Source organism: Gallus gallus, chromosome 1, assembly GCF_016699485.2.
Source record: "Gallus gallus isolate bGalGal1 chromosome 1, bGalGal1.mat.broiler.GRCg7b, whole genome shotgun sequence".
Lineage (NCBI taxonomy): Eukaryota > Metazoa > Chordata > Aves > Galliformes > Phasianidae > Gallus > Gallus gallus.
Genome location: NC_052532.1, coordinates 132,604,875 through 132,617,385, shown reverse-complemented (window position 1 = coordinate 132,617,385; position 12,511 = coordinate 132,604,875). Strand labels below are relative to the sequence as shown.

The 12,511-nt window shown below is 44.5% G+C and overlaps 2 protein-coding genes across 4 annotated transcripts; one reads left to right on the top strand and one right to left on the bottom strand.

Moving 5' to 3' along the window:
• The first annotated feature begins 47 nt into the window (after positions 1–47).
• MITD1 (microtubule interacting and trafficking domain containing 1) lies at positions 48–4,141 on the top strand. Of its 2 annotated transcripts, XM_416894.7 has the most exons (7): positions 48–260; positions 500–601; positions 700–836; positions 1,357–1,443; positions 2,114–2,229; positions 2,598–2,658; positions 2,746–4,141. In XM_416894.7, the coding sequence occupies exons 1-7, from the start codon at positions 107–109 to the stop codon at positions 2,839–2,841; spliced, it is 753 nt and encodes a 250-aa protein (XP_416894.3). In that variant the 5' UTR covers positions 48–106; the 3' UTR covers positions 2,842–4,141. The 2 variants fall into 2 exon arrangements, with proteins under 2 accessions (XP_416894.3, XP_025002413.1); XM_025146645.3 differs by lacking the exon at positions 1,357–1,443.
• A 4,382-nt stretch (positions 4,142–8,523) lies between these two features.
• LIPT1 (lipoyltransferase 1) lies at positions 8,524–10,435 on the bottom strand. 2 transcript variants are annotated; one of them, NM_001397667.1, is made up of 2 exons: positions 10,341–10,435; positions 8,524–10,028 (listed from the first exon to the last, which is right to left on the bottom strand). In NM_001397667.1, exon 2 carries the CDS (start codon positions 9,864–9,866, stop codon positions 8,634–8,636), a length of 1,233 nt encoding a protein of 410 aa, NP_001384596.1. In that variant the 5' UTR covers positions 9,867–10,028; positions 10,341–10,435; the 3' UTR covers positions 8,524–8,633. The 2 variants fall into 2 exon arrangements, with proteins under 2 accessions (NP_001384596.1, XP_040555040.1); XM_040699106.2 differs by having other exon boundaries at positions 8,550–10,028; positions 10,248–10,413.
• Between the last annotated feature and the right edge of the window lie 2,076 nt (positions 10,436–12,511).

Here is a 12,511-nt window from a genome sequence, read left to right as displayed (position 1 = left end):
GGGTTCCGCGGGAGGAAGGGCAGCGGTGGAGCACAGCCCGCCTCACCGCCCCGGTTTCGATTTCCTCGCGGCTCCTCGGCCGTCTCCGCACTCCGTTTTCGTGCTCATGTCGCGGGCGGGGGGCGATGGCACCACCGCGCTGGAGCGGGCCGGGGCGGAAACGGTGAAGCGGGCGGTGGAATTGGATCTGGCATCTCGCTTCCAGGAGTCCCTGGTGTGCTACCAGGAGGGCATCGACCTGCTGCTGCAGGTGGTGAAAGGTACCGGTCCGGGAGCGGGCGCGGGGGGCCGTGCGGCCATTAACACCGCGCTGTGTGCGGGTGTTGGACCGCGGCCCACTTGCGGGTCGCCCGGAGACCGCCGGCCGCGAGGAGACACGAGCCGGGCGGCTGCCTCGTCCCGCTCCCCCCTCACCTCCGGATGGGGCTGAGGCCATGGGGGCCGAACTCTCCCCGGCCCTGGCTCGGGGAGAGCTCATCCCTGCGGTTCTGGTTGGCAGGAACGAAGGATGAGGCAAAGAAGCAGCGGTACCGGCAGAAAATATCCGAGTACATGACCAGAGCTGAAGACATAAAAAAGCATATTGAGAAGGAGAAGCAAGGTGTGCAGCCACCACTGTCTTGCTCACATTTAAATGTCTGATGTTATGTGGGGATTCTGTCGTTATTTCACCAACAAAGGTGTTTGGTTATTTTTCAGATGGCAAATACCATAAGCAAATCAAGATAGAGGAAAATGCCACAGGTTTTGGCTATGAGAAGCTTTTCCAGGAGTATCTGACTGAGATTGTTTCTGAAGTTTGGGTGGAGGATCCCTACATTAGGAACGTCCATCAGGCAAGTAGATGTTCAGCGTTGCATATCACAGAATCATTGTGGTTGGAAAAGAGCTCTCAGATCCTCTGGTCCAACCAGCAGCCCGCCCCCACCATGCCCACTGACCACGTCCCTCAGTGCCACATCCACACAGTTCTTAAACACCTCCAGGGACGGTGACTGCACTACCTCCCTGGGCAGCTGTGCCACTGCCTCACTGTTCTTTCAGAGAAGAAATGTTTCCTAATATCCAACCTTAACCTCCCCTGACACAATTTGAGGCCATTCCTTCTCATCCTCTTACTGTTACTGCCTGGAAGACGAGGCCAACCCCCGTCTCATCACAACCTCCTGTCAGGCTGTTGTAGAGAGCAATAAACATCTGAAACTGTGCTACCATTTCAACCCCTATGTCCTCTTTTATAAGCATATATATTTCCTTGAATTCCTGCATTCTAGTCGTGACTGCTGTTCTGCTGTGTTTTAGTTGACATAGCAGCTAAAATAATCCATGTTACTGAATTACACAAAATTGTTTCAGTTGTATAATTTCCTGCGATTCTGCGAGATGCTGGTTAAGGGGCCATGCAAAGTGAGAACAATCCACCTCCTCACTTCCTATGATGAAGTAAGTGTTCAGGTTTCAATTTCCATTTCTCCGTATCCAGGTAACACCACACAAACACACCCCAGCATGCAGATGTGCACATAAATGTTTATATTTAAATATAAATTAATTCATGTTTACAAGTACTTGCTTGAGAGTGGCTTCAGTACCTTCAGTGGAAATCACAGATTAAGAGGAAAAACTGTGATAGCTGAACATGAATAATTTCATAAATTCCGAATTTTTTCATAACAAATTCTTGGTAACAGGATCTGAGATGGAAAAGATGTTTTGGTGAAAGTTTTTTTTTTGGTGGAAAATGGAAAAACAAACAATCTGTTGAGATACTTCTTTTTTTTTTCCTTTTCCAACAGCTTGTATAGCTATAATTTAAGAGCTTTTGGTGAGCTAAAACTTTTCTAACTCTCCCTGCATTTATTCTGGCTCAAATAGTAATCTGTGTTTAGCTTTAAGGGGTTGAGTGAGCTCTTCCTCCACATACCTTAGCAAGTGTACCCGTAATCTGGCTGCTTCTTATCCTGTCCATGAAAATGCAAATCTGCCTTCACTCAGATGGCTTTCTTTGGGTTTAATTGTTACTAAAAAGGCTTTGTAGGGGATTTTAGGAAGCGGCGACCAAAAGTAGAATATATGTTTTTTTAAAAGAAAACGTAATCTTTATTTTTAACAGGGCAATGGGAGGAATCAACAGACAAGTGGCTTGGAAGAAATAAAACAGTCATTGAGGAATCATGGGATAACACTGAATGTCGCATTTTCATCTTCAATCCATGATCGAGAAATTAGGTGGGTGGTATTAAAAAAAAAATCAGTGAATTCCAGTTATTTAAACTACTTTACCCTAGTTTCTGAGATAATTTCTAACCACAGTTAACAAAATGGAAGGCAGTGCCCTTTACTGGATAAAGTTAGCCCACCACAGTTTCGTATGTTCCAACTGAGAGCAATATTAGGTGTATTAGATGTCTTTTCAGTAAACAGAACAGTGCAGAATGTTCCATGCAGGTATCAGAATGGTTCATACAGGTATCACCTATGCTAGGAAATAGTTGTGGCTGAAACAAGGAGCTTGAGAGTCATGTAGATGCGTTCGTTCTTTTTTATTATCATTCATCGTACTCATGGTTTTCAAATTTGTTTATTTTTAATAACAGATTCAACAATGGATGGATGATTAAGATTGGAAGAGGTCTTGATTATTTTAAGAAGCCACAGGTAAAAACACTCAAACCTCTTTAATTAACTTCCATGGTAGAATGGCTTATTTTGTGTTACCCATGTCAATTCTCTTGATTTCCATAGGGTCGTTTCAGCATTGGATACTGTGACTTTGACTTGCGACCTTGTCATGAAACAACAGTGGATGTCTTTCATACTAAACATACAAAGAAAATGTGATTTACTGTAACTGCTTTTAATGAGTGTTTTTATAAGCATAGAAATGTAAATTTGTACCACTTGGGTCCAGTTGGCCATCATCAGAAGCACTCCAGAACAGGTACTTGTCCAGCATTGCTTTTATAATCTATAGATTTAAGAATATTGGTGCCTTTACAGTCCAAAAAAACACAGCTGTGCAATTCTCCCACCCTACTTTTTTATCCTGTAATCTTAAAGAATACAACCCACGTCTTAATTTAAGTTTACGGAGAAGGGGTTTTATAACAGCCTCAGTACTGTCCCTCAAAGGCCTCTTTGCTGTTATTTTTACTTTTACTATTAATTTTGTTTGTCTTGAGCAAATTTTGAGGGTTTTAACTTTAACTGACCACCTCACAAACATCTGAAGCTGTGCTACTATTTCAACCCTCTTTTATAAGCAGCCTATGTATTTCCTTGAATTCCTGCATTCTAGTCATGACTGCTGTTCTGTTTTAGTTGATCCCATAATACCCGATTTCACAGACTACAAATAGCCCCAAATCTAGCATTGCATCCCCTAAGCTCCTTGCATGCAAACATTGTAGTGTTCAGTATGCAGACATATTAGAGTTTTTCTATACATCTCTCTGAATGATGGATTTGGGGCAGAAAAAGATGCAAACGATGTTCTAGCTGTATTCTTTTCAGTATTGCTCATATGTGTTCTTTTATTCCCTGCTGCGGCGTCATATATCTGATTTCTATCCTTTGCATTAGGCATGCAAAAGTTGTATGACCCTCTCCCAGTCTTCCCCTGACTTGCAAGTTCAGTGTCTGCACTTCTAGTCATGCCAGTCAGAACTGCATTAAGCTATTGCCTAGAAAGCCTAGAAAGCCCCTTTAAAAAAAAATAGCAATAATGTTTTTTTTAATTACTCCAGAGGTTGTATAACCCAAAACTTTCTTGTTTCTTTTTCCTTATGGCTGTTGTATTCCATTATCCCTCTTTAAGTCTTGCCTCTAACAAAACAGATCTATTCCAAAGCTATCAACAAGAAACTGCTCATCTTTGCCCTGTTTTATGGGTAACAGTTTGCCAGTGGTCTGCCTTCTTGATCTTTTTGCATAAACGTCTCAGCTTTTCAGTGTTGAATCAGACAAAGAGTACTGTGTGCCACAGAAGCTGTATGCTACCAGGTCCCTCCAAACATTCCATAGAAAGTCCCTGTCTTCCTGCTGAGATAATGTGTGTAGTCACTGTCATCGATTTTATTCAGTTGTATATAACATATGCATATTTGTAATGGGAATAAAGGTTATTTTTTATTATTTGTAATTTAAGTCATCTGTTTAAATTCTTCTATGACTCCAAGAAGCCAGCTGATGTCTCAGAGATCAGCTAATGGTGAGAGAAAATTCACTGTGAATGTATTAAGCATTTTGAATATGAAGCTTTGTATATTTTCACCTAGTCCAGATTTCAGACATGCAGGGGCTAAATGAAAAGCCACCATCAATATTCCAGATCAACCTTAAATCTTAGTACTCAGTTAGCCATCGAGATCTTTTAAACTCAGGACTGATGGGTGCCTTATGCTTTCTGCATCCTGTAATACCTTTAATCCAGCAGTGAGCCCAGTGATGTGGTCCTGTACTAGTACCACAGGAGGTAACCCTGGTCTTCTCTCTCTTCATTTGTAGACCTTCCTGTGCTTTCTGACTACAAAATAGCTAAGGCTACTGATTTCTTCCCAGATCTGTACATATATATATATATATATAGTAGTGTGTGTATATATATATATATATATATATATATATATATATATATATACTACTAAACTTTCAGTGACATACCTGTTGGTGCTGCAGTGCAGTTTTTATTTCAAAGTTTTTTCCTCTACATAGTTCCTTTAATTGTCAGTAGGAACACTGTAGATGTTTAGGTAAAAAGAGCTTCTGAATTACAGAATCACAGAATGGCTTGGGTTGGAAGGGGCCCTTGAGGATCATGAAGCTCCAACTCCCCTGCCACAGGCAGGGTTGCCAACCTCCATATCTAACACTAGACGAGGTTGCCCAGGGCCCCATCCAACCTGATCTTGAACACCTCCAGGGGCAGGGCATCCACAACCTCTCTGGGCATCCTGTGCCAGCACCTCACCACTCTCTCTGTGAAGAACTTCCCCCTGACATCCAACCTAAACCTTCCCTCTTTGAACTTAAAACCATTCCCCCTTGTCCTATCACTGTCTACCAAGTAAAAAATTGATTCCCCTCCTGTTTATAATCCCCTTTTAAATACTGGAAGGCTGCAGTGAGATCTCCTTGCAAGCCTTCTCTTCTCCAGGCTGAACAAGCCCAGCTCCCTCAGCCTGTCTATAGGGGAGGTGGACCAAGGATAATAATACTTTTGAGCAGTGTCCTACTGAATTTACCTTTAACTTAGATAAAACAGCACACCTGAGGAGCACCTAAGAGTCCAGAGGGCCTAATGTACCCTCTTTTCAGGGGCATACATTCTTCTGGCTGACACAAGGAGGCATCCAAAAGAAAAACAGAATCCCAAACCAGAAATTTGAGAGACTTGGGAAAAATGGAAAGATTAAACATTTTAAGGGACAGTTAGAAAGACAGCCCTTACCTCCCCCTGCCCCCTGTAATATCAGCAGAGCCATAAGCATCATCAGGACATACCAAGAATTTCTGCAGTCGCTGGTAGAACCTGCTGTCAGCTGGGACCTGAGATATGGGCACCCTTAAAGCAAGCACTGGGGCCAGGAGGTGTGATTACTGTTCACACCCTGTGCACTCCTGAAGGTGTAAGATAGCAAAAGGATTTCCATACATGAGAAGAAACTCAGAAATGTAGAGAACTGTAAACTGTTATCAGTTGGTATAATCCAAGTTGGGCTGAGAGAAAGCAGCTCTTGTGAGCTGTTAAACCTTGTGAAATCAGGCAGTGATGAACAGAAAAGCTGGCTAGCCTTCCAGGGTGACAGTGAACTTAGGTTAGCTGGAGATCATCTTCAGGTGACCCAGCAAGTCTGACAAAGAAAAATGGGGCAAAATACAAAATGGATTAAGGGGGAATACCTTCTAGCCTTTGTGGACTACCTCAAGGAAGTTTTTGACTGGCATTCTAGCATAGGCAATACTGTTAAAAAAAGCTCCAGCAGTTGCAGCAGCTGCCTTTGTTGCAGGCTTATAGCCAAAAATTCAAGAGCAATTACAATCTATTGTTGTCTGGTGGCAGACTAAGCTTCTTACTGAATTAGTTAGCAATGCTCATCTCTGCATTGCATGTTAGAAGAAGAGAAAGACAGTGAGACTAAACTCATGGCACTGGAAATTCAATGTTTTGTTCCTGGAAACACTAGCAGAAGTAGAGGAGCTGTAAGAGACTATAGCAGGAGAAGAGGAGGAATGGAAGAGTCTCTTCCTCCATGCCACAGTCTCAGAAATGTAATTAGGACAGCCGGAAGGACATAAATATCATTGCTCCTTTTGTTTATGCTGGTCCTTTTTTGTCATGCCCTAACAGCAAGATTGTTTCTTGCCTACTTGAAACTGGTGCTTCTCGATCCACTTTATTTGTTCTGATTTTCCTGCAGTTCTCTTATCTCCAGAAGTGGCAAATACTGTTGGTGTTTCAGCATCTGATCCAGTAACAAGCCCTGCGCTCCATTTCTGAACTCGGTTCTTTCGAGTCCCCCAGCCTGTTAACCTTCTAGAAAAGACCTCTACACAAATTGAGTTGTACTACATATTGTGCCCCAGGTGGAATTTACTGTGATGTGCTTGCACCTCAACAGGGTGAATTTATGTCTCTTTTGCTTGGTGAACACAGCACTTAAAATTTAAGTACTACTCAAAGGCAGTTTGGTGAAAGAGTTGCGTAGCCTAAAAGTAAGCTCTCTAACAGACTCATGTAGGCAGAGCTATCAGCAGAGCCCATCACTTCACTGCACTGTGTTTCTCCTACAGCTGTAACAATGAACTGCTTCTATTCTGACCTGGTCAAAATTGCATTCTGGTTACTCTGCAACAATGGGGAAATAAATCTCGAGCCTTTCTTTTGGAATAGTACTTCTATATTGAGTTATTACTACGATTTAACCTGAAAACTGCCACTTTCAGCTCACTACTACCTTCCACTAGCAAGTTTTCTGTTAGGTGGTAGGAGGAGGAAGCTGTTTTCTCTAGGGTTTGCATTTACGTGTGCATATTGTAATGTAGAATAGGTCTTCCCACTTGTGGCTTACACACCAATTCACAGAATCATAGAATGATTTGAGTTGGAACGCACACTTAAAAGTCATCTAGTCCAACTCTCCTGCAATGAACAGGGACACCTACAGCTACATCAGGGCACTCAGAGCCCTGTCCAACCTGACCATGAGTGTCTTCAGGGATAGGGCATGCACCACCTCTCTGGGCAGCCTGTTCCAGTGCCACACCACTCTTATAAATCTATAAGTCTAAATCTTCTTAGTTTGAAACCATTTCCCCTTGTCCAATCACAGACCTTACTAGAGAGTCTGTCCTCTTCTTTCTTATAGCCCCTCTTTAGATACTGAAAGACCACTATGAGGTCTCCCCAGAGCCTTCTCGTCTCCAGGCTGAACGGCCCCTGCACGACTGTAGAAACCTTTGATCAAGTACTGCTTATCCTACAGCAGAATGTTTTAGCCATTTATATTACCTGATTAATCAGGGACAGTTGTTCCCCTTGGAAAACTGAGGAAAAAGAGGAGAGCTGTTCAACTTGTTCTTATGTGATGATAAAAGGATAAAAAGAGTAAGGAGAGCATTCCCTATATGACCGATGAGGATCATGTAAGACCCCTCAACAACCCTGTGCAAGCACAGATGGCCAGGAAAGTAGCCAGAAGGGGGATGGAGTATCATGATTGCTTAAGCTTACGAATATGTAGGTAGTAGGTGGCTCTTCTGGCAGAATATTTAGGAATTTAATGTATAAATACAGCAAAGAAACTTGCATTATTGTTCTTGACTTGTGGAAACTTCCACCAGCACCATAAGCTGAATAAAAAGCAGTATCTCTCCTGTCCGTGGGAACGTGGCTCATTGCACATGGGGTAATGAATCCACTGTTTGTACAACACCGTCGCTGTCCTGGGTACAAAGGAGGCACATATGGTCCACATCTCAGCCTCTCCTGCCACATCACATAATCCTCCACGCTGCAACTTCTAATCCCTCCTGCCTCTTCTGCACATGCATGTGCAAACCACTAATCCAGTGTGGAACTGTGGGACAGCTGCAAGTGCAGCATACTAACACCCTTGTAAATATGAGAAGAGGGTCACCAGCACTGCAGGACAGGATTTCCAACCAGAAACAAGGGGGACATCCCTTTCCACACAGCTCAGGTGCTGAGGCATGGTCTTTGAGTTTCTATCTGCAGGGAATGAGATACAGGCTAAGAATCAAGTGCAGCAGCACAGCAGCAGTTTTCCATCTATCCCATCTAGTCTCCCACCTGTCATTTGTACCTTCTTTCCTAGAGAGAAAAGGGGGGAGGCCTGCAGCATCTTCCATTTTAAGCAGTGATGACATCTGTCAGCATGGAGCAATGAAGGGCTGCTGCCCATTACAGGGGCTTACATTTTGCAGCTTGACCTCAGGTGCAGGCAGAGTGAAATCTAGTTGCTAGTAGGTAATACTAAACAAAAGCACAACATTAAACATCTTAATGGCTAACAGATAGGAGAAGAAGCTTATATAAATCAATCTTTTAATTTTGCTTTTAATAAATAACCTAAAAAAAAGCAGAAGTTTATCTGACAATTTCACAACACAGATCACATTAACGCTGTCATATTCTCACATAACAGATTCCACTTGCTGTGCAACTCATAATCTTGTGGACATGTTCTCAGCAATATGCTTGACAGTGCAGTGGTTTCGTTTGGGCAAAACTTACTGCCTGTAAGGCTCTTCACCAGCTCATGGCACAGTGCTGGTGGAAGCCACTGCTGCGGCAGATCAATGTCACAGGCTTCGATTCTTCCATGCTTTACATCCATGTCCACTTTAACATCAAGAACAGAATCTTTATAGACCATGTTGAAACACGTGCTAACGCTGAACTTCGGTGTCTTTCCATACACCCATTCCCAGGTTTGTAGTTCTTTAGATTTATCATTGATTCCAGGAAGCACAGACTCATCAGTTGGATTTATTAAGGTGATGTGATGATCTATTCTGTGCTGCGTGGCATATTCTTCAGCGATGGCATCCAGCAGCATCTCACAAGTTAAGCCAGGATCCTCTTCAAAGAGGTTTTTCACTGAGGCAGGCACACTGGGCGTAGCATTGCTTTTCAGTCCTTTATAAGGACTCTTCAGTACAGAAGATAAAACAACTTTATTGGCATTACAGAGTAAGGTACAGTGGTGATAAGCAGTTGTCCGCCCCAGCTTTGCAGCAGTACCTGAGATTTTGTACTGCCCATCTAGCACGATGTCATACCTGTCGGTGACATGGATATCTAACTGCGGCCGCAAGGCTTTCAGTGCCTTCACAACTAGTTTCAAGTTTTCCATTCGCTCATACTTTTTTCTGGTTGTGAAGAAAGTCAAATTGATATTGCCTAAGTCATGGTATACCGTCCCACCCCCGCTCCTCCTCCGGGCTAGCTTTATGTTCTTTTGCCTCATCAGCTGGAGGTTGCACTCCTGCCAGGGATTCTGGTGTCTTCCTATTACCACAGCTGGGGAATTTCTCCACAGGAAAAGGACCTGCCGGTTCTCCAAATTCATGTGGTCATGGATCCAGTCTTCCACTGCTAGATTTTGGTAAACATCGTTAGACAGAGACTGGATGATGAGCCCCCCGCTAGCTGTGCCTCCAAAGCCAGCTCTGGGAGTCCTGAGAAGGCAGGACAGCGGCAGGCAGCTCCTGAACGAGGACTGCAGCACCATGGTCTTAGCAACGAAACGGTGGGCAAAAGGCCTGTATGTGCTGGTAGAGCTGAATGGTGGCACATGCACAGCCTGCAGTTGTGACAGGGAGGAGTTACTGGTTGCAGTCATGATGCAGTCATGCTCTCCCCAAAGTAGCAACGTTCTTAAACCGCTGTGAGTTGAAATGTTCTCCTCTGGATGCTGCTGATGCTGTCCCACCCCGACGTGTGCTTAGCAGACAAGCTGGGGCTGTCAGAGGTGCTTCTCCTTGCAGCAGGCTATCCTCGGCGCCTGGAAGGCCAAGGGAACAAATGGGACCGATTCTCCCCCTCACTCAATCCATGCAGTTCTGCTCGGTGCATATCGCTCCACTCAACTGCAGCAGCATGGCTTCAGCCAGCAGCTCCCTACGCACGAGTTAGCCGAGCCCTCCGCGCCCGCCGAGTGCAGCCTGCCCCAGCGCCTCCCGCCCGGGCCGCCATTGCGCTGTGAACACAACCGCTCCCTCACCGTCCTCCCGTACGGCGGCAGGCCTCGTCGCGAGGCACCGAAGCGACGCACCCCCAGCCGCCATCGCGCCTCCTTCCCCCATTTCCTACTCACCGCGGGGAGAGGTGACGCTACGCGGGCACAGCCACGAGGCGCGCGGCGGCCGCTCAGCGGGTTCCCGGGTCCCTTCCGCTTCCCGGGTTAGAGGTGCCAGAGCGTGCGCCCGCGGCGGGAACGCCATGGCGGGGGTGTGGGCGCTGCTTTAAGTTTGCCTTAACCCTTCAGGAGCTGAGGTTTTATCGTCAGAAGAGTCCGTATGTCTTGCTGGTGTACCGTAAAGAATGCATTTTTCCTCAATATGGGAGTCTCAAGACCTGAAGGAATTGAACATAAAAACGTTGGGAGAGTGGCTTGTGTGCATTCTCACAGATCATTCCTCTGCAACAGTGACAGACGAGAACTAATTTTTCTTCCTAGTTCTAAAAACAGGTGATTTAGGAAGAAACAGCAGGCTGGTATCAATATTCTAATGAAACAGTAAAATCATTTGCGGAAGCAGTTTGACGATATAACCCCAGTATTTTTGTATGTGGGTGCTCCAAAAATAATGCCTCCCATTTATTTCCATGAAAACTACAACAAAACACACAATAACACTGATAGAGCAAATTCCCAGCTACAAAACACTGTTTCAGCATAGCCACCACTATTAGCTATGCATTTTTCGCCAGTGATGAACAAGAGCCTGAATGCCATGCAGCAGTGGAGGTGACCCACTGTCAGTGTCACCACTGCTGAAACACACCACCTCGTGCTCACATCCACTGTTTGGTCCCTATATACATTCAGCAAGTGTCAGTGACGTCAATGAGTGACACACCTTTGCTCCATCTGCACTTCCATGTCAGACATCGTTGTGTCAGACCACCCCTCTGCTGCCATCTGTCACACGGCAACAACATGGAATGGGATGTTGGTGGGAAGGTTCAACCTCGACTGCCATCCCACCAATATCCACCCTGATGTCATGGGCCAACATCATAAAACAGCAGGCATTACTTTCAGAGTAGCCCTTGTGCGTTCACTTTACCAACAGAACTGATTACAATGGAGAATTGCCTTTACCTCTGATTTGCCTTTACCTCTGATTAGTTGTAGAATAGCTATATTCCCTGCAAAGTGAAAGAAAAAAAGGGCAGACAAAGGAGAAGAGGCTACCAAGGTTAACAATGTGAGGTTGGGGTTGTTTCACACTGAAGAAATGGATCACTCAGAGCAAGACCATTTCTTAACCAAAGTCTTGAGTGTGTGGGTGTAGTAGGGCAAGCAAAGTGTAAGAAACTTACCACATGAGTGCTGGTGGTGATTGGTGAGAGACTCTAAAAGGAGCCTGACTTGACGTGTATCCCAGCACTTAGCATGTTTTATTGCATTTAAGGTAAACTAGTTTGGTGATATCAGCTTTCTGCGTGGGCAAACTGTTCTGAAACGCACTGGGTAAAAAGCATGTGGACTTTGTCCATAAAAATGTGTTGATGTTCCAAGAATTAGTATTTGAGGTGGTTGGTAGAATGCAAAAGTGAATGCTGCTCGGAGGAACTGCAATGCATCCTCTGGGACCGCTGATGTTACCAGAAAACAAACCAAACGCTGGAGCATTTGTTTCCCTTTTAGCACTTGGCTCATGGAAGTTTGCGATGCATTTCTACATTTTGCCACCGGGTGTCAGTAGAAACGTACTGTGAGCTGTTAGATGTTTTTCGTGTTGAGAATAGCCTGACCAATGCACCTCTCCTTTCCTTAATTAGAAGCAGAATGTGCTGGAAAAGTTAAGTGTGCAGAACGCTAGATGGACGGTTAAAAATGTCTTGGCTCCGTTTCTTATATGCTGATAGATAAAATGCATATTCAGCTACAAGTACCTTTCCTGAAAAGTGGCTATTTTTGAAGGCAAACACGGTAAGATCATTAGACATATTCTAGCAATATGCAACAAGTATAAATTTATAAAGTGGATTATACTGCGTTGTAAGCCAGCAGAAGATCCCAATAAATGAATGAAATCTCAGAATATAGATTCACTCGGTGGTAGGACCCGGCACAATCTGCTTAGTGATGCAATTCCCATATTCCTGTCAGGAGTGCAGCTCTGGATTTAACCTCTGTGTGCAGAAATCCCGAACCCACAGTGCACTCTGCTGTGTGAGGCAAAAAGCCAGCTGTGTAACTGATGTTAATTTTCACAGAGCCAAAAGTAACAACCCAAAGAGGATGCAGTACTTTCT